This window comes from Schistocerca nitens, chromosome 2 (genome assembly GCF_023898315.1).
Source record: "Schistocerca nitens isolate TAMUIC-IGC-003100 chromosome 2, iqSchNite1.1, whole genome shotgun sequence".
NCBI lineage: Eukaryota > Metazoa > Arthropoda > Insecta > Orthoptera > Acrididae > Schistocerca > Schistocerca nitens.
The window spans coordinates 1,111,723,158-1,111,744,976 of NC_064615.1; the positions used below are offsets into that span (position 1 = coordinate 1,111,723,158).

Below are 21,819 nucleotides of genomic sequence, written 5' to 3' on the forward strand. Positions count from 1 at the left end.
AATACTCAAGTATAGGTCGAACGAGTGTTTTGTAAGCCACCTCCTTTGTTGATGGACTGCATTTTCTAAGCACCCTCCCAATGAATCTCAACCTGGTACTCGCCTTACCAACATTTAATTTTATATGATCATTCCACTTCAAATCGTTCCGCACGCATACTCCCAGATATTTTACAGAAGTAACTGCTACCAGTGTTTGTTCCGCTATCATATAATCATACAATAAAGGATCCTTCTTTCTATGTATTCGCAATACATTACATTTGTCTATGTTAAGGGACAGTTGCCACTCCTTGCACCAAGTGCCTATTCGCTGCAGATCTTCCTGCATTTCGCTCCAATTTTCTAATGCTGCAACTTCTCTGTATACTACAGCATCATTCGCGAAAAGCCGCATGGAACTTCCGACACTATCTACTAGGTCATTTATTATATATATTGTGAAAAGCAATGGTCCCATAACACTCCCCTGTGGCACGCCAGAGGTTACTTTAACGTCTGTAGACGTCTCTCCATTGATAACAACATGCTGTGTTCTGTTTGCTATAAACTCTTCAATCCAGCCACACAGCTGGTCTGATATTCCGTAGGCTTTTACTTTGTTTATCAGGTGACAGTACGGAACTGTATCGAACGCCTTCCGGAAGTCAAGAAAAATAGTATCTACCTGGGAGCCTGTATCTAATATTTTCTGGGTCTCATGAACAAATAAAGTGAGTTGGGTCTCACACGATCGCTGTTTCCGGAATCTATGTTGATTCCTACATAGTAGATTCTGGGTTTCCAAAAACGACATGATACTCGAGCAAAAAACATGTTCTAAAATTCTACAACAGATCGACGTCAGAGATATAGGTCTATAGTTTTGCGCATCTGGTAGTGGAAGGTGTGGAAGTCGTCGTGTTCTAAAAAGAAATTAGTGGATCACATCGAGAGGTTCTACCAGTCCATGATGATGCCTCAGCTAGAATATACGCTTAATATCAAGCCCTCTCCCACATCATTCATACTAGGACTTCCAATAAGAAAAGCGTAAACAAAACACCTGCAAATATTAAGAGGCACGTACCTCAACATCACAGTGTAGCAGTATGACGGTGCCGGTTTGAAGAGACGAAGATGACAGAGTGACACCGCACGGGAAATAAAGAGATGACAGCGGCAATAGTAGTGCGGGATTTCCAATAGTTGCCGACGTGACGTCATTGTATTCCATGACAGAGTAGTTGAAAAGACATCAAGTTATTACCTGAACGGTGTTCCACAGGTATTAAACACACGACCATGATCAGCCACGTGCGTCGTCACTTTGTAAAACCTATAAGCTGCTTACTAATAACATTGCCCGCTCCTGGACTTCTCATTTGACATGTATAATATATAAAAGATAACTTTCACTCTACATTTGTAGGTCATCCACATTAAACACTGTTATGGTATAGTACAACCCTAGGTGTCGCTTATATGGAAGATGTCCCCTCGAACATACAACGCTCTGCCCTGTAACAACTTTGTAGAACTACTGAAGCAAGCTGGTTCCGTTAATGCAGATTTATAGTGCAGTTTCGCGAGGCAGAATACGTGCGCTGTGTGTAAATTAACGGCATCATCTCAGATTCCGGAAAAAAAAGAAATGATGGCCAATAATAACGTAACGGTGTAATTTAATGGTAAAGTCCGCGATTTGTGTGACAGGGTACCAAATGGCGACGGACAGACCGTACCAACGACGGTACTGTGGAGAATAACGCTTCCGATTATTTTGGAGTCCGAGAATCTTATTATAACAGCAGGCGGGCAGAATATAATAGTTAATGGTCTACTGTAGAGGGGCTTCCGACCCAACGCTAGCAGCATTGGAGACACAGCGTACAAGAGCAGGAGATACAGACTGGGTGCTAGAATACAATGAGCGAAACCTGCTATAAGTGCGTGATGGTAAATTGTCATGTGTTACCCAGTTCTCATGTGCTGAAACGGTTTGACTGCAGTAGGAAGGTAGAGCCGCAGCCGTGTTAATGATCAGCAACAAGCCAATACTGCTGACATAGTGATCTCAAACCATGTCTGTCTACGTATAATACGTCATAAAGTTCGGGTATACAGCCCTTCAGCAAGCCTACCGGCTTGTATAACAATAACACCATATGCTAGTGGCGATGTAGATACTGCTTGCTTATACGGATTTCCAAATCAGGTCCCTACAACACTCCCTACTACACTCCGTATACCAGTTTTCACTGGATGTATATAAAAGCGTATTTTAGTTCGTGTGCAGGGTTATGAATTGCATATGTGAATTTGCTTACAGAAACAAGTACATTTATTGCGCATTACAACAGTTACATATCAGTTTGGTGAACTGTGAAGTTTAACGTCTCGCAAAAAAGTAACATGCAACATTCGAGGAAATGAATGCACAGTCACCTTTAACACAGGTAAAAGCGTCTCCACGTAATGGAACATTGCGTTTCCCTCGTCCTGTAAACAAATTTTGCACAGACGGATACCCTCGTTGCTTTATTCAGAATATTTGCCTCAGGTTTAATATTTCACACATCGTTTGCAGTAATTATCGCCTTTTTCGGTCGCCAGATGGTATCCACAGAGTGAGTGTCCTTTACACGAATCAGAAACATACATTTGGAGAACCACAGAGCGTGTGCTGTCCTTGGATCATCGTTTTCACGCCAGTACTTCAAACACCACCACAATGAAAACACACTGTTCCAAAGCCACGCCCATCCGCGTGCTGCTTAGCAGGGTGGGGTCACTCACTGAATGTTGTTAATCTAACCTCCTGCGTGCTGTATTACGCCCACACTTTTCTCGGCACAATTTCGGCAGAAATGTATTGAGGCATTTATTCTGGAAAGAAATTTGGACGTATTTTCGGTTTGCACAGTTTGCCTCCCACTCCTATAAATACATTACTGGCCATTAAAATTGCTACACCAAGACGAAATGCAGATGATACATGGGTATTCATTGGACAAATATATTATACTAGAACTGACATGTGATTACATTTTCACGCAATTTGGGTGCATAGATCCTGAGGAATCAGTACTTAGAACAACCACTTCTGGCCGTTTATAACGGCCTTGATACGCCTGGGCATTGAGTCAAACAGAGCTTGGATGGCGTGTACAGGTACAGCTGCCCATGCAGCTTCAATACGATACCACAGTTCATCAAGAGTAGTGACTGGCGTATTGTGACGAGCCAGTTGCTCGGCCACCAATGACCAGATTGGTGAGAGATCTGGAGAATGTGCTGGCCAGGGCAGCTGTCGAACATTTTCTTTAACCAGAAAGGCCCGTACAGGACCTGCAACATGCGGTCGTGCATTATCCTGCCGAAATGTAGGGTTTTGCAGGGATCGAATGAAGGGTAGTGCCACGAGTCGTAACACATCTGAAATGTAACGTCCACTGTTCAAAATGCCGCCAATGCGAACAAGAGGTGACCGAGGCGTGCACCCTATACCACCACACCGCGTGATTCGCTAGTATAGCGATGACGAATACACGCTTCCAATGTGCGTTCACCGCGATGTCGCCAATCACGGATGCGACCATCATGATGCTGTAAACAGAACCTGGATTCATCCGAAAAAATGACGTTTTGCCATTCGTGCACCCAGGTTCGTCGTTGAGTACACCATCGCATGCGCTCCTTTCTGTGATGCTGCATCAAGGGTAACCGCAGCCATGGTCTCCGAGCTGATACTCCATGCTGCTGCAAACGTCGTGCAGATGGTTGTTGTCTTTCAAACGTCCCCATCTGTTGACTCAGGGATCGAGACGTGGCTGCACGATCCGTTACAGCCATGAGGATAAGATGCCTGTCTTCTCGACTGCTAGTGATACGAGGCCGTTGGGATCCAGCAAGGCGTTCCGTATTACCCTCCTGAACCCACCAATTCCATATTCTGCTAACAGTCATTGGATGTCGACCAACGCGAGGAGCAATGTCGCGATACGATAAACCGCAATCGCGATGGGCTACAATCCGACCTTTATCAAAACCGGAATCGTGATGGTACGAGTTTCTCCTCCTTATCATCACAACGACGTTTCTCCAGGCAACGCCGGTCAACTGCTGTTTGTGTATGAGAAATCGGTTGGAAACTTTCCTCATGTCAGCACGTTGTAGGTATCGCCACCGGCGCCAATCTTGTGTGAATGCTCTGAAAAGCTAATCATTTGCATATCACAGCATCTTCTTCCTGTCGGATAAATTTCGTTTCTGTAGCACGTCATCATTGTGGTGTAGCAATTTTAATGGCCAGTAGTGTAAATCCGGGATGGCTGAATGACCATTATAGATCTGTAGCTGCCGTGAGGTGGAATCACAAATCACACTTCTGCATCACGTGCAGCTGCAGTCGAATTGGAGAACTGACTCAGCACAGCCGTATCATGCACGATACGACCTTCTGACGCAATCTGAGACACAGGTGAGGTCCACAAAACTCTTCTCGGTATCTTGAAAGGTCGAGAACCTGAGAACCGACGCCTTGGCACCGTGGCTGTTGTGACCAGCCTGCTGCAACTAGAGATCAAGCGGGTCTTCCAGTTGCAGCAACAGAGTCATGAATGCTAGCATGCTAGTATACACTCCGGACCATGGACCCTGTGTACACATCAATTTACGTTTTGGACTATTGGGATTTTAGATACACAGGGAGGCTTTCAAGGGACCATGGATGCAACGAACAATCGACCACTAGTACTTTAATCGTCGTACTGACGAAGTATCCAAAATTATTTCTCCAATGACGTGACGTGCGTGATACGAGTGCGCCCACGTAGTATATTTAGTAAATTTCATGCGTTTCTATGTTTAATAGGGTTAATCTCGCGCTTTTGTAAATGTGATTTCATCCAGTCATCACTGCAATAGTTGCTCACTGAACAGCCAGTTGCGTAGCTCTTGAAAGCAGCAGCGACCATTGGTGACCCATCACGAGTCTGAAATGTCGCATTAGACACCTCAGGTGTCACTTGTTTACCCCATGTGCTCTGTTTCCAAGATACCTCCTAGTGCACCCGACGCGGTGGATCCGCCCTCGCAGCATCGTCAGTGGCAGGTAGTAACGCTGTCGCATAGCACGAGGTGGACGGCCGATGTGGAGACTGGCCGCCTGGCCTCGCCCATTCACCCTGTGAGTGAACAGATGGCCGCTCCTTCAGCAGTGCCCAAGCAGGCTCACGGGGGGAGCTGTTTACTGGTTATTGGGAGCTCCAGTGATAGGCACGTTATGGAGCCCATTAGGCCGGTAGCGTTCAGGGCTGGAAAGAAAGCCCGTGTGCACTCTGTATGTCTGCTGCAGGGTCCTCATAATAGATGTAGAGGCGGCCTCGCCTGTGGCTACAGAGCACGCGTGTTCCAGTCGACTGCAAGTTGTGGCTCACGTCGGCACCAGCGACTCCTGTCGCATGGATCCTGAAGTGATCCTCAGTTCGTACTGCCATCTGGCAGGGGAGGTGAAAACTGCTGGACTCGTGTGAGGGGTGCAAGGAGAGTTCGCAGTTTGCAACATCGTTCCCAGTGCTGGTCGGTGTTCTTTGGTTTGGAGCCGATTGAGGGATCTCAACCAAATTTTTCGTCGACTCTGTGACGACCTTGGGTGCAGATTTCTGGACGTGCTTTATCGTGTGGGGATTTGTAGGACACTCCTTGACAGGCAGGTCAGGGGTGCGCTACACAAAGGAAGCAGCTACTCGGACAGCAGAGTACTCGTGGAGAGCACATGAGGTTTTTGTTTAGCAAGGCGGTAGTCTGAGGTTCTCTGATGAACACTCGTCAGTCGATCTACAGACAGGGAGGTCAAACTGACTTCAGAGTAGAGCCATTTCGACTGTCACAATTTTATGTGTAAACTGTCGAAGTATTCGTAATAAAGTTCCCAAATTTACTGTCCTCCAAGACTCATATTATTCTATCACGAAGCCTGGATACTTATAATGTGCTTTTAACTTCACTCCATTTCCTTTCCTGCAATTTATATATACTTGTTTGAACTGTATATTTACCGGGTTGGAAAATTTTCTATGATTGAATAGTATATTTACGTAACCGCAAAATTAAGAAACACCAGTCTTGCTCGGAGACTTTGAAATGTAACAACGTAATGCATTTGAAACTTACCCCACACCGTATCTTGCTGTTCCTGGCAACCAGGTCCTTCCGCAGTCCTTCAAGCAGAGCCCTGACAGCATGCTTGCTGGCGTAGTACATCGAGTACAGTGGATCGAATGGCATGATGTGACCAGCTATACTGGAAGCAAGAAAAAGAAACAAACTTGTACTGCCTGTACTATATGGATGCAAATTGTATACTGTGTAAGACGGCAAGATTTAACCACCAAACATGAATAATTTTCACAATTCGTATTTCATTTACTTCGGGGAGCGAAAGCTAGCGAATTCTTAGCCGTTTCTTGGTTGATACTTGGTAGCCTCATACTGACATTTCTGTGGAGATGCAAGCTGAGACTCTAATTTTCTGACAGACAGGTGAAAGTGCAACTTCACGGTCACAGTGATCGACATGGAAGAAGGGCTGTGGGAAGCCAGTTTCCTGGATCTAAAAGCAGAATGCTGGTAGTTTACAGCCCAAGATAGTCGCCTCGTCGTGAGGCCGGTGGGAAAGGACTTCTCGTGATTGACCTGTGGTCGCCAAGGAGGCTTAGTCGAGATGATGCTGAAAGTATGAGAGTGTAGAGATAGAATCTTACAGGTGCCATGAGCAGTCTTTTTTAGCATAAGGAATGTACGTGGGATGCCTGCCGCAAATGAATGCTAACGTCCGAAAGAAGTTCTTATGCGAAGTGCCAAGCCGCATTTCTGCCAAAAGACACGTTAACGTATTCGGGTAGTTCAATTGCAGATGGTGGAGGTATCATAATATTTTCTAGAAGTTTCTATTGACCTGAACATGAGGTGAAAGAGGTTGCGTGATAGCTTCATGATGTGTAGAGTGGAAGATACTCCATTTGTACTGGGGGCTGTGATTGGCTGTAAGGAGAATTCACACTAACGACGCGAGATTTACTCTAAACTGGACGCTTCTGGCGGAGGGCGTCTCTTGGTGGTGTCGGTGGGACATATTTGGCTAGACAGCGATTTTGAGAGCTCTCTGGTGAGCGATAAACTTAGGTGGATAGCGTTTTGAGACATGGCTGGCGAGGTGTCAGAAAACTGTCTGAGCATTAGATTCGAATGTGCAGACGTTGCCACTAGGAACTGCATCATTCGTCTCTCTATGGACAGAGATACGAACCTGTGCTTGTGCGTGGAGGCGGAGGCATTACAAAGTGCTTCTTTACGAGCTCACACTTCAAAAAAGTCTCTGATCCTGTTTTATAAGTAAGTCGAATTCTTAATTCGTCATTACACAAGTGGCCTCGACCTCAGGAGGTTGCAGACGCCATTTCACGTCCTCTGTGTAGTCAGAATCTTCAGCTACGCAACACACTTTGTCTCTGCGACCACTGGCAGCAGTTCCCAGATAATCGCTGCAGAATTGTTCTTCACAGAATTGAATTCGGCAATACACGCACCACGAATCGGCACATAGGAACTCTTTTAACAGTACGTGTGTTAAGTTCCATTTCTTTGATCGCAGAGCCGTTCATTGTCAGTGCCAGTAAGGGTAGAGGCTTTCGTAACTTCCATGTTAATCAGTATCAGCCGCTTAAGTGTTTCTGTCGTATAAGCGAGGACGCGATTCCGAGTCACGTCATGAACGTTTTGACAATCTCAAATTTAGGTTATTGAGTTGGAGTTAACGTTCCGTCTCAATGAATGTTCACTTTGCATTATATCTTTGATAGTTGTTTTTATAATAAAAGTATTATCAGTGCCCGGTTGTTCTACTCTTCCTAGAATTAGACTCCAGTCACCGATCTTGGTCAATTTAGAGAGGAGTATCGTCACAGCTTGGGGACTACCGCAGTTGGGGACTGTCATTGGCAAGGCTAATTTAATTCACTTATTCGGCGATACCACACCATTGCCATCACGTCATTTACTGCTATCACACATAATCACACGCAGTTAGAAGGGGTACTATTGGCACTGAAGTAACAGGACCCTTATGAACACAAGTCTGTAATTATCATTATACTGTACCCTTAAAATACTAAACTTCAGTGTGATACTGAATAAGTTCCAGGTTCCTCCCTACCAACCATTGGAACGAAACAGAGGGTTACGTGTGAGGAGAATGTTTGATAGATTCGACCTGTGCAGGAACTGATACACCAGATGTGCTGTACATTTAGTTCCTCCGTGGAGTTTTTCGTTGATGAATATTACTAATGTTAGTTTCAACTCTGCAGCATGTTGTTGGTCGTAACAGTGAGCAAGTCACAGTATTTATCACTACTAGGCAGTGGTTTTGGCACATGATGCGTTAGTAGACAGATATAGCAAAATGCATGGAGCTCTACAGAGAGTAGGTTATGAAGATCTGTAGGTAACAATAATTGAGCGCCTTCGTTTCTATAGTTCGAGTGAACACAAAAAAGTATACCATGAGTTTTTTTTTCTTTTTTGCTAAATGGTCCTACACAGGACAGAAACGGTGCCTCGCATTAAAGTCTTCCCTATGTTGCGGACTTGAAACCATCTGTCATGCACTTACTCAGGTCTAAGCGAAGAAGTTTTAATGCTCAGTCGATATCGGGGTTACTAGGACAAAAACTAGTTCAGTTTAACAATGATCATGTTAGGAAATGAACGGTGGTGACATTGAAGGAGTTATTCTGGCTTGGGCCTTAAAATAAACAAAGAAACCACAGGAAATTTTTATGGGGATCGCTGGACGGGGGTTTAAAATCCACACCTCCGCCTTTTTTATCCACCACACCGTCTCGCGTAATGCGAATTTTCCTGTTTCCTTAGATGCACGAGAATTCTACATCGTAGCAGAATGCTACATAACTTTCACAGAATCCGTCTTTTAAAGGGAAGTGAAATTAGGCCCGTTGTAACGATTCCTTCAATCGGGAAAACCTGATATAATGCAAATATTTTCTTCTGACAATCAAACGTCTTATCTATACCGGTGCCCAAAATTCAAGCAACAAACGCAAATAGTGCAAGATTGCGTTAATTTTGCAACAAAACAATATAAACAGGTGGCAGTAAAGTAGAACCAACGTAAAAAAAACAGAAGGCAAACAACTGCACCATTTACAACGGTAGACAAAGATGTTCTTCGTTTTTTCTGACTTAATGCATTTTCACACACATTCCGACAACTGGTTAATGCACTTAACATGGGGTGTTACCACCTCTGGCAGCAATATATGTCTGACTAAGAGTGGTGATGCTGTGAGTGATGTCATCAGTCTCATGTTGAGGCAATAACGCCAATTTTTCCTGCAGAGCTGTTCGGAAGTTTTCAAGGGTGGTTGGTGGATGCTGACGTGATACAACCTGTCTTCCTAGCACATCCCAGACGTGTTCCATAGGATTCAAATCTGGGGAGTGAGCAGTATCATCCGCTTCTAAAAGAATATCAGCCACCCGTGCTCCAAAAGTCGAGCAGTACCGTCCATCAGTACGAAGTATGGGCCCACAGCACCTCTCAAGAACCGCACATGTGGTCGCAAGATCTCGGCGCGATAACTGACATCTGATAAACATTGCCTGTTCACTCGTACAATTTTATGAAGCGGTGTTCGAGTAGTCAGCGTAATCCCTGCCCACATCATTAGGAATCCTCCTCGATACCACTCTCTTTCCTCAATGTTTGGGCTCCGAAAATGTGCTCTACGCTCCCTCCAGATGCGTCTGCGTCGATAATCACTCTCCAGACCAAAACGGGACTCATCTGTGAAAATAAAGCCGGCCGAAGTGGCCGTGCGGTTAAAGGCGCTGCAGTCTGGAACCGCAAGACCGCTACGGTCGCAGGTTCGAATCCTGCCTCGGGCATGGATGTTTGTGATGTCCTTAGGTTAGTTAGGTTTAACTAGTTCTAAGTTCTAGGGGACTAATGACCTCAGCAGTTGAGTCCCATAGTGCTCAGAGCCATTTTTTTTTTGTGAAAATAACATTGGCCCACTGTGGCATGTTGATGGCCCTTCTAAGAAGACGCGTCAGAGGTACACATACAGCAGATCTCAGACAGTAAAGGCCTCTCTGCTGTAGCCTTCCACACAGCGTTTGCCTCGCGGGTGCTGCGATCTCAGACGCCAGCTGCCATGCACTACTAAGGCGGTCCGTCGTGCTCTTACAGCCAAATAATGGTTCTCTCTTTCTGATATTACACGTGGTCGGCCATGTCCTGGTCATCGGGATACAAATGAAATGAAATGATCGTATGGCATTGTTGGCCGGGAGGCCCCATGCAAGTCCTTTTTAGTTGACGCCACTTCGGCGACTTGCGAGTCAATGATGATGAAATGATGATGAACACACAACACCCAGTCATCACGAGGCAGAGAAAAATCCCTGACCCCGCCGGGAATCGAACCCCGGACCCCGTGCGCGAGAAGCGAGAACGCTACCGCAACACCACGAGCTGCGGACATCGGGATGCAGTTTCGATCTCTGTAAACAACAGCACGATTCACATTAAGCCACCGGGGTACATTAGCTTGTGACTGTCCTGCTTCCATTCTTTTTACGGCTCTCCACTGCAAAGAGTCTGATAGGCGACATCTCTGTGCAACATTGCACCGTCTGTGACAGTGTACACCACGACCGTGGTTGTTGGACAACTCGACAAATACTATCTCGTTTGATGGGTGCACTGACGTCATCGTTGGCGTGCTTGTCCGTTGACCGGAATGCTATCTTTCATGCAGATAACGATTGTACGGACATCTGTTGACATTTTGTATGATTATATCGTGAATCAGACACAGGAACGGAAAATAATGGTTTGTTGCTTTAATTTTGAACACCAGTGTAGACTGTGGAGATAAGAGTCAGCTTTCATGTTCGTTAATAAACACGCAAAAATACAAGAACTTCTAGCCCTTTTCTAAACATGAGACGTTGATTGGAAATTGAGCAGGGAAAACGCCCGACAACAACAAAACATAATCGTAATGAATATTTTGTAAATTGCGCAGTTGTTAAACTTTGCATCAAATGCAGATAAAACTAAAGTCTGACGAGGTCGGCTGTCATAGACAGGAGATTACCGACCGTCACTCTCGCACACTCACACACACACACACACACACACACACACACACACACACACACACACACTACCACCAACAGTAACAGCAGCGGATTAACAGTAATGATTAACAATGGTGTCAATAGTTAAGTGAAAACCAAGACTATAAACTCTAAAAGTAAAACACCAACTCCAAATCTTCAAGTGTTACCTTAACCCAGATAAAAACTACACTGTTTGTAAAAAGTGAGTAGTGTTTGTTATTTCGGTAGCTATAAATATGTACCAGTACTTCGAGAACCCGGTATTCGGGAAACAGAAATCATTCTATTATTCTTCAATGACAGTACACAGTGATATCATCACCTGTAACTGTACTGTCCGAATTGTAAACAAAGTAGCTAGCGTTGTAATAAAGAAAGCTAAATGCGGTGTAATGTTAAGCCTAACAGGAAAAGTATCACGCACGTGTATAACCCTGTACGAATATTTGGAAGAGTATATTTACAAGATGACATTGCTTGTGGTTTATCAAACCAAGATTCGATTTTTATATCGCGAAAAATCATTTCTAGTTTTATAGCTGGGTAGATAATCTACATATCCTGAAAAAAGTATATTTAAAGATGTTCATTTTTCTGCTCTGAGAATCTGGTGAACGTGTAAAACCGAAATAGTTACGATAGCTCTAAAAAAAAATAAAAAATAAATGGAAAAGTACTAGAACACAAATATCTGTAACCTAAGAGCTAGCGTCAACTCGGGCGTAATGCAACAATATAATTTAAGCTGTGTGGTAATAGAAAGTTGGTTTACTAAGTGTAGTAAAAAATCAAGGAAAAAAGTTTGCTTGGTAAACAACTCATCTTACTTGTTGACATTGTCTCCTATGAGGGACACACACTTGGTCCAGCGATCTTCCATCTTTGTCATCCCATCAACAGAAAGAGGTTCTGTCAGAATCTGCGAAATACTCGTTGACTGCAGCTGTCAGTTTTTCATTTGTTGAAAATTCCTTACCAGCAAGCCAAAATTTCAAGTTAGGGAACAGGAAAAAGTAACTTGGAGCTGAGCTTGGTGTACAAGGCGAATGAGGAAGCAGTTCAAAGCCCATTTCACACCATTATCGCTGATATGTGGGATGGAACATTATACTGCTGAAAGAGTACTTTTTCGTGTGCCAACCTAGGTTTTCTTCAGCCAACACAAGTTTCAAACGATCGAGGAATGGAGAATAATAGGTTTCAGGTTCGGGTCTACGTTTTCCCAAGTAATCTATGTGGATTATTCCTTGAGAATCGCAATAAACAGTACGGCACTGGAGAATTCTGAACCGATCTCACTTTACATTGCAACATGTATTTGCTACATGATGAAGAGGAGTACTGTAATCCAAGAACTGTCAAGGAACTTATTAGTTCCTGCCTAAGGTATCTCATGAAATGTTCTTCATGTCAGAGCTATCGCAGGTGTCGGTGCAGAATTCAAGCTTAGGGCGGTTTTGAGGTACCAGAGACAACGATTCTCACGCGGTACCTGATGTCGACGTTTATTGGAAGCTAAATGCTGATTGGCTCTATGTTTAAGAATACCTCTATACAGTCTCACAAGACGAAGATATATCGCTATGAACGCTTCGAGGTCTACCTGCATATGTGGATGACGAAGCCGTCGTCGACTCCCCTGTCCAGCATGCTCTGGACGGCCTCCCTCGTGCAGACGGACAGCCCCAGGACGTTGACGTCCAGTGTGTGCCGCCACTCGGCTGTCTGTCCAGCTGGGAACACAGCATGCCGCCATCATCAGTCAGCAATAAAGCGAAGGACGAGGGCGGCAGTGAAACCGTGTGAACTGACACATCATACGAAATGCTTATGCTATTAAAGTTACTGATCCTGTATTCAATGAAACTACTCAGAACAGTGTAGTGACAGAGCATCGTCGTTTAAGCTTATTCTGTAATCCTCGTCGCGAGAAGTCTTTTGGCTATTTCTATCACCTCTCTAATCTTTCTTTTGAAAGTGAGAGGCTGTTTCGCCAGGACGCGGGCTTCTTGAAAAAATATTGGTTTCCCGCACTCGTCTCGGTGTTCCGCCACTGCTGACTTAGTGTGTTGTTTCAGGCGGATATATCTTTCATGTTCCGAGAGCCTTGTGCTAATCGGACGTCCCGTCTCACCTATGTAGACTAATCCACACGCACAACCAATTTCATACACGCCAGCTGTGTGTAGTTTGTCAACTGCATCCTTGGTAGAACCGAGCATGTCTGATATTTTGTTTCTGCTTCGGAAAATTGGTTTGACATCTGCTTTTCGTAGAATTTTGCCAATACGTTCGGTGACCCCTTGTACATATGGTAACACAGCAATGCTCTGTGCCAATTCTGGCCAAGGGAATGAATTTCGCAGTCGCACCTAAGCAAGTTCCAAAAGAAGATATCATAGAATCCGTAGAGGCTTCGGTACGTCATCTGCCACAGGCCGAGGCGGAGAAGATCCGTCAGGAAACGGTCAGAGTTCTGAATAAAGCAAAACCACCGAAGCAAAGCATCAACGCTGAGGAATACCATTCCATCAAGGAACTCAGGGACAACCCCCAGTTAGTAGTGGTACAGGCAGATAAGGGCAACGCCACTGTAGTCTTGGACACAACTGATTACAACAAACGAATGGAAGATATTCTCGCAGAACCTATCTACAAGAAACTTTAGGGAGATCCGACGGCCAAGGTAATCAAAACGACGCAGGCACTCCTCAAGCACTCTAGAATCAACTTCGACAAGGCCAGAAGATTCATCCCGCAAGTGACACAGGCACCAAGGATATATGGTGTACCGAAGGTATACAAAACCGACTTCCCCTTAAGGCCCATAGTAAACAGTATAAATTCGCCGACCTACTACCTAGCGAAAGAACTGGCACCTAGGCTCCGACACCTAGTGCATCAAACCAAGTCCTACGTTAAGGATTCCACTCACTTCGTGTCTCTCTAAAGGAAATGCGTGTTACGGACCAAGATCTGATGGTTAGTTTCGACGTCAAATCCCTATTCACGAATGTCCCAGTGTCAGATACTGTGAACATCCTAGAAGAACGCGTGGCACCTGATATATGTGAGCTTGTGCGCCACTGTCTGACGACCACCTATTTCAAGTGGAGAGGTCAATTTTATGAACAAATTGACGGTGTAGCTATGGGCTCACCCCTATCGCCTATCGCAGCAGAAATTTTCATGGAGGCATTTGAGGAAACAGCCCTCCAGTCCGCACCATTACGTCCAAATTGTTGGCTTCGCTATGTCGATGATACTTTCGTCATCTGGCCCCACGGAGAAGAGGAGTTACAGAACTTCCACAAGCACCTTAACCAACAGCATAGGAAAATTCAGTTTACAATGGAAACAGAGAAGAATGGGGTGCTGCCTTTTCTCGACGTGGAAGTTTATCGAAAACCTGATGGTAAACTTGGCCACAAAGTGTACAGGAAACCAACCAATACGGACAGGTACCTTCACGCATCCTCCCACCATCACCCCACGCAGAAGAAGTCCGCCCTGCACACGCTAACGAAGAGAGCGTACAGGATAAGCGACGAAGAACATTGAAGACAGAACTTGAACGCCTCAGGTCCATCTTCGGAACTAATGGCTATGTGAAGCAGATGATAGACAGCACCATGTCGACAAGGGAGAAGACTAATAGGGAAGAGGAGAAGGAGGCACAGAGCATTGCTGTGTTACCATATGTACAAGGGGTCACCGAACGTATTGGCAAAATTGTACGAAAAGCCGTCATCAAACCAATTTTCCGAAGCAGAAACAAAATATCAGACATGCTCGGTTCTACCAAGGATGCAGTTGACAAACTACACACAGCTGGCGTGTATGAAATTGGTTGTGCGTGTGGATTAGTCTACATAGGTGAGACGGGACGTCCGATTAGCACAAGGCTCTCGGAACATGAAAGATATATCCGCCTGAAACAACACACTAAGTCAGCAGTGGCGGAACACCGAGACGAGTGCGGGAAACCAATATTTTTTCAAGAAGCCCGCGTCCTGGCGAAACAGCCTCTCACTTTCAAAGAAAGATTAGAGAGGCGATAGAAATAGCCAAAAGACCCGCCAACATGAATAGAGAGGACGGGTACAAGCTTCCGAGGTCTTGGCTGCCTGCAATAGCAGGGCTACGGAGCGGCGGCAGAGCCGTGGCGGCCCATGCAGACACGCGGAGAGCCGCAGTAGTGGTCGCGAGCACACAAAGCAATGGCATGCCGCAGCCGGTTTCTGGACAGCATGGAAACAGTGTGACGTCACAGCCATCACCTGTTCGCTATTCGTCCGTCTCCTCCAATGGGGTGGATTAATATAAAGACCAATAGAAAACAGCTATTTCAACCAATGACAGATAATAAAGGAAACACCAATAAAGCATACCTTTCACCCCTCCTCCTCCTCCCTTTACAGCCAATCAAGTAACGACACGGTTTTCTCGTGCAGCTATTTAAGGAATCAAGTGTGTTCATTTAGCAGTTAACGTAAGGCCCTGATGAAGGCTAGCTGCAACGCTGGCCGAAACGTTGGCGCATTTTAAATTATGACGGTGCGGTCTGATAACCTGAAGAATTTTACTCAAGCTGAGGAGTTTATTTGCCATTCTTTTGGTATCATGCCGTGGCGGGGTTTTTGCTGTGTTAGGACTTGGGTTTTGCCTTCAGTGATTTTGAGAAAGTACTTTTGTCAGTGTTTCTGTTATTGTAAGATCCTTGTGGGAGTGTGATGAAAGGCTTTGGGCAAACTGAGCAGAGAGTTTCTTGATTTCTTTAAAAAAAATATGCGTTTAATTGTGAATATCATTTTAATAGTGTTTTAGGGGGCCAGTAGTATATTTTGTTTTAGGGACCCAGTAGCTTATTCAGTGCTTGATTTGTGTGTAACAGCCTTGTAGCCAATCGGTGAAGTATTACAGTTTGCACGGTTTTTACACGACGATTGCGTTTGGCCACCTTGTCCTTTTCTTGTCTATATGGGAGCAGAATAACAATGTCTTTGACATCAGAGTGTTGTCGTTTGCCTTACGCTCCCCATTATTGTTAGTAAAAGGAAGATTTAACATGATTTTGTACCACCTAGTGTGAGGTGACTAGTAGACTTCGGACACCAACATTATATGTACCTGTGTCCAATGTTTGCCTCGGAGTAGGCCTGGAGCTTACTGTTGCAGTGGGGATGTACGCATTTTGACGCCCTTTGTTTGACGTTTGTTGAACTTAAACTCAAGTCCTGTTATGGGGTTAGCCCACAGCTGTTCTGTTAGACGACCGGGCGCAGCCCTGCCGCCCGTTTCTTTCGACAGTTGTTTGTAATCGGTGTGTGTGAATCCCTAAGGAACCAAAGCGCTTAGGTGATCGGTCCCTAGACTTACACACTACTTAAACTAACTTATACTATGAACAACACAAACACCCATGCCCGAGGGAGGACTCGAACCTCCGGCAGGAGGGGCCGCGCACTCCGTGACATGACGCCTCAAACCGCGCGGCCACTCCACGCGGCTTTGTAATCGGGCCATCACGATGTTGCACGGTTGACATGTTCTTAGAGTACCACTTGTAATTTTACGTACAGTGCAAATGTCATTATGCATTGCGATATTACTTTAAAAACCTGAATTATCTGTGTTAACTTAACAAGATTCTTGGTAACTGTTAGAACTGTTAGTTGGCTTATGATAGAATTGTTATTAATTTTTTTTTTAGGGGAATCATAAATGGCGCACGAAGTTGGCCCACACATCTACATGTTTCCTTAAATTAATCCCGATCCTTGCTCTGGGTCTCAAACATATCACACGAGATAAACAAGACATCCAGCCGTGGCCATGGAGAAACAGTAAGCGTACACGAACATTTACATCACCGATTCTGTGCGTAATTTACCACCTGTCCATATAAACCATAAATCTCTTTCCAGATTCTTTGCAGCTTCATGACGTCTCAAGATTCTTACTTGAATGGAGACGAACTGTGGCTCACTTACTTGTTGGAAGGTTTTCTCTGCAAACGCCGGCGCTGTTGATAAGAACATCGACCCCTCCTAAATTCTCTTTGATCCATTTGAAGGCGCGCAGAACATTCTCCTCGCAGCTGACGTCACATTGCAACGGATAGAGCGTACCCGGAGCGTCCTTCAGTTCTCGAGCCTGCAAGAAATAAACGACAGATTTGTCGAATCTGCAAGGGAGAGAAGAAGAAAGATCATTACGAGATAGATCAAGTTTTCCATTTAACAAACTGCAATCCTACACACGTGAGTGTCGTAATTCCATAAACAAAGAAGCTGTTGCCACGAAGGATGATAATATTTTTGTGTCTCTCCCTAGAACCTTGGAATTCGTGAAGACACGTAGTCTCACTTAACTTGATCATATATGTAAAGAAACTTAACATAGTCATTCAAAGTTCAGCTTTTACCTCTGACTAATCGAATTAAAGCACATAACAGGTAACAACCAAAAACTTACGTTTTCAGAATTCTTCTCTGACAAATAAAAAATTTTTAGGACTTCAGTCGGTGTTCTGCTCGTTGTTGTACTTTATTCAGTAAATCAGAAACTAAAAGATCAGCTCTTCAAATGAACAGTAACCACAATTCAGATAGGATCTCACGCCGGCCGCTGTGACCGAGCAGTTCTAGGCGTTTCATTCAAGATCCGTGCTACCGCTACGGTCGCAGGTTCGAATCCTGCCTCAGGCATGGATGTGTGTGATGTCCTTAGGTTAGTTAGGTTTAAGTAGTTCTAAGTTCTAGCGGACTGATGACCTCAGACGTTAAGTCCCATAGTGCTCAGATTCATTTGAACCATTTTTCAGATAGGATATCGAATATGTCAGGTGTGCCGTTCTATTGGAAGCCATGTGGCCTGCTCTTAACCTTTTGTGAAAATCTTCCGCTTTAGACTAGAACTGTGGGGAAGCAAGGGTGATGTGGTATGTACTGTTAGATAGTTCGGACCCGGGTACTTTGAAGTTGATGTCGCAACATAACGACTCACTTTCAGGAATCTATTCATAATCTTCCATAACAGGAAGACGTATGGACAACTTATTACAGAATATAACAATATAGCAACATATCAGTATCACGTGCAATTCCTGAATTTGTTCTGTTCATTGTGAAAGCATTATAAAAGGAAGACAGACACAGCCATTACACAAAAACAGACATAGAGCGAAGTAGCAACGGGAGTAGCACTGGGTTCTTCATTGAGGAACGCGCTAATAAATATGGACTAAATTTCATGACACTATCACCTTTACTGTCGAACAATGAAAACTAGTTAGCCCAATCTAGCTACGTCTACTGTTTACAACTACACTGATGTGAAAAATCGCAATATCAAAATAAGATTAATGTACAGTCATGAAATTTACGGAATACATTTGTCTAGTTAACATATTTAAGTGATTAACATAACTAGGTCATAGGTTAACGTTGGCGCGAGATAATCCATTCTAAATGTGAAATTTTTGTACATTAATAACCCGTGAAACCACTAGACTGTCGAATGCAAGCATGCAAACTCGCATCCATTGTCTTGCACAGGTGCCGGAGGTCAGTTTGTGGGAAGGAGTTCCATGCCTATTGCACTTGGTCGGTCAATACAGCGACGGTTAATCCTGTTGGTGAGTGCCTCTGGAGTTGTTGTTCGATGACGTTCCATATGTGCTCGACTGGAGATAGATTTGCTGATCGAGTAGGACAAGGCAACATGTCGAGTCTTTGCAGAGCACGTAATAGTACAACAGTGGTTTGTGGGTGAGCATTATCCTGTTGGAAAACAACCCTGGTCTGTTATTCATGAATGGCGGCACAACAAGTCGAATCACCAGACTTGCGTACAAATTTGCAGCCAGGGTGTGTGTGCTAACCACGAGAGGGCTCCTGCAGTCGTACGAAATGGCACCCCACACCGTAACTCCAAGTATAGGTCAGACAGGATGGTTCCAGGCCATCAACAGGACTCGTTCTTACCAACGCACTAAGGCAGAACCAACTATCATCAGAAAACACAACAGAACTCCACTCAGCCCTCCAAAGAGCTCTCGCTTGATACCATTGAAGTCGCAAACGGCGGTAGTTTGGGGTCAGTGGAATTCACGCTACAGAATGTTTGGCTCGGAGCTGTCCTTGAGGTAATCCATTTGTAACGGTTTGTTGTGTCATCATGGTTCAAACTGCTGCTCAAATGACTACTAAAGATGGAGTGCGATGTCTCGGAGCCATACGCCGAAACAGATGGTGTTCCCTCTCGGTACTGCCACGTGGCCGTCCGGAGCACAGTCTTCTTGCGACAGTACATTCCCGTGACCACCGCTCCCAGCAGTCATGTACTGTGGCTATATCCCTGCAAGTCCTTCTGTAGGATTGCAGAAAGAACCTCCAGCTCCTCGTAGTCCTACTGCAGGACCTCGTTCAAACTCAGTGAGGTGTTGGTAATGGCGTCTTTATCGCTGTAGGGGCAACGTTGACTAACATCAACTCACCACGTCGAATCTCAAAGGTAACTAACCATTACGACCGTTACAGCATGTATTTGAAGCCAACCCGTTTTGCGTTGTCACAGTGGAACTACTAGCGCAAATCTTAAGTGACAGGGGCAAAATCTGAATCGACATCATATTTCAAATGAAGACACACGCCTACCATCTTTCGTTTACGTCACAAAACTCCTTCTTGGTAGTGAGATTTCCGTCAGTGTATAGGATCACCTCTTCATCTGAACAGTAATCACAATTTGCATAGGATTTTAACTATATTAATTTTATTGGAATCCAAGTGAGTGCTCTTAACCTATTAATGGTGAAAATTTTCTTCCCCCTCAGTCTAGAATGGTGGGGAAGCCGAACTGATGAGATATGTGGTGTTTGACAGTTCGGTACCCAGTTTCTTTGAAGCTGAAGTCGCAACAAAACGTTGACGATTCTGCCGTTGTCTCAGCTAAATGCAGTTGGTGATTGTCATGATGAAGAAGGAACGCTGGCCGTTGTGGTCGAGCGGTTCTAGGCGCTTCAATCCGGCGCCGCGCGGCTGCTACGGTCGCAGGTTCGAATCCTGCCTCGGGCATGGATGTGTGTGCTGTCCTTAGGTTAGTTAGGTTTAAGTAGCTCTAAGTCTAGGGGACTGATGTCCTTAGTTGTTAAGTCCCATAGTGATTAGAGCCAATTGAACCATTTGAAGAAGGAATATCGAAGTGTGTTGCTCCTGACGGGCAATCTGAGCAGCGCGATATTCACCGAAACTTCGATTTATGGAGTTCTTGCGACGTAGCAAGACGTCTTAGGACGTCCTGCGCTAGATAGTTCGCAGTTTTTTCTCCAAGCAGCGGGAAAGAGGGTATTAATGGAATCGGTAGATATCAAGAGTCTGTCGACATGTTTCATATTGTATGATCTGTCAGAAAGCAAGTAACATAGGTGGTAGCACGGATTTTTCTGTGGGTCGCAAAGAGAAGAGGCTCATATTTATCGTTCTAAACTACACAGCTTCTGCAAGGATGCCTCATGTCGTCGAGCCACCTGTGAACAACTTTTTGCCAGGCTTCCCAAAAGCAGTGTCATTTGGACATGGTTGAGTCTCAAGTCGCTTGTATATATAGCCGCTTTTCTGACTTCATTATCTTGTACTGAATAACGAACGCGAACTGGAATATCTATTGCTTGACATCAAATTACCCCAGTTCAGGTATATTCATATTGGAGATATGTATACCACGAACGTACAGTAAGAGACTATGTACAGCCCGAGCATGTTGCTATGAACTGGAGCCAAGTAGACTGTCTAAAGCAGAAACTTCGTCAGTTCGGTGCAGGGCTTACCTGAAGAATCCACGAGCTGCGGAGACTCGTACAGTTACCCCAGTGTCCACCAAAGACCAGAAGCGGCCAAGAGGGAAGAGAGGGCATGTGGAATACATTTTTTTGACTGTGAATCGAAATTCCCCAAGATCTCCAGGTAAAAATTCGTAATCTGAAAACCCAATAACTGAAACTGATGTAATATCAAATATGGGACGTGAGGTTGTAAGAGGTATGCGCTGCCTGCGATATGAGAATCGCTGACCAGAGAGCAGTGTTGACTGTAGTATGAACTGTGTAACTGTAGCAGTTAGTTGTTGCTAGTCGCTAGTCTGAGGTTGTTTGCGCTTGTCTGGAGTCTGCTCTGGTCGGGAGTCCGGAGCCTGAGTATTATTGTATAAGGTAAAATGCAGCCTCGCGCATATCTAGTAATGTATGTGAACTGTCTTCCAAATGTTTTAAAAATGCCCTAATAATAATTTTTGTAATATAAAGTAGTTTTTTTTAAAAGCATTCATTTCAATTTAAAGAATTTATCCAATGCATGATCATTCTTTCACGAATCACAAATGTATAGGGCAGCATTGCACGGAGCTGTGCCGAAAATTTTTTAGGTGAGAGCAGATATATTCGCCGTTTTTATTGAGGTAAGAATTTTTTGTTTTTTTATTCAGAATGATCTTACAGGGCCATGACGCAGCACTGCTGTCGTCCTAAAATTTACCAGGTTACTGAATTTTTTTTTTTATTACGAGGTTTAGGAATTATTCTGTTTCGAGCTTACATTACATGAGAAAAGAATTTTGTGGGTACAT

The 21,819-nt window shown here is 44.5% G+C and overlaps 1 protein-coding gene across 1 annotated transcript in view; it reads right to left on the bottom strand.

The window, feature by feature from the left end:
- Window positions 1-4,557: 4,557 nt before the first annotated feature.
- LOC126235583 (dehydrogenase/reductase SDR family member 11-like) overlaps window positions 4,558-21,819 on the bottom strand; it is a 37,199-nt gene continuing 19,937 nt past the window's right edge. The window contains exons 2-5 of the mRNA XM_049944299.1: window positions 17,187-17,349; window positions 12,797-12,926; window positions 6,157-6,286; window positions 4,558-4,638 (exon numbers count right to left, since the gene is read on the bottom strand). Of these exons, the coding sequence (XP_049800256.1) occupies window positions 4,558-4,638; window positions 6,157-6,286; window positions 12,797-12,926; window positions 17,187-17,349 (504 nt within the window). The remainder of the gene's footprint in view (window positions 4,639-6,156; window positions 6,287-12,796; window positions 12,927-17,186; window positions 17,350-21,819) is intronic.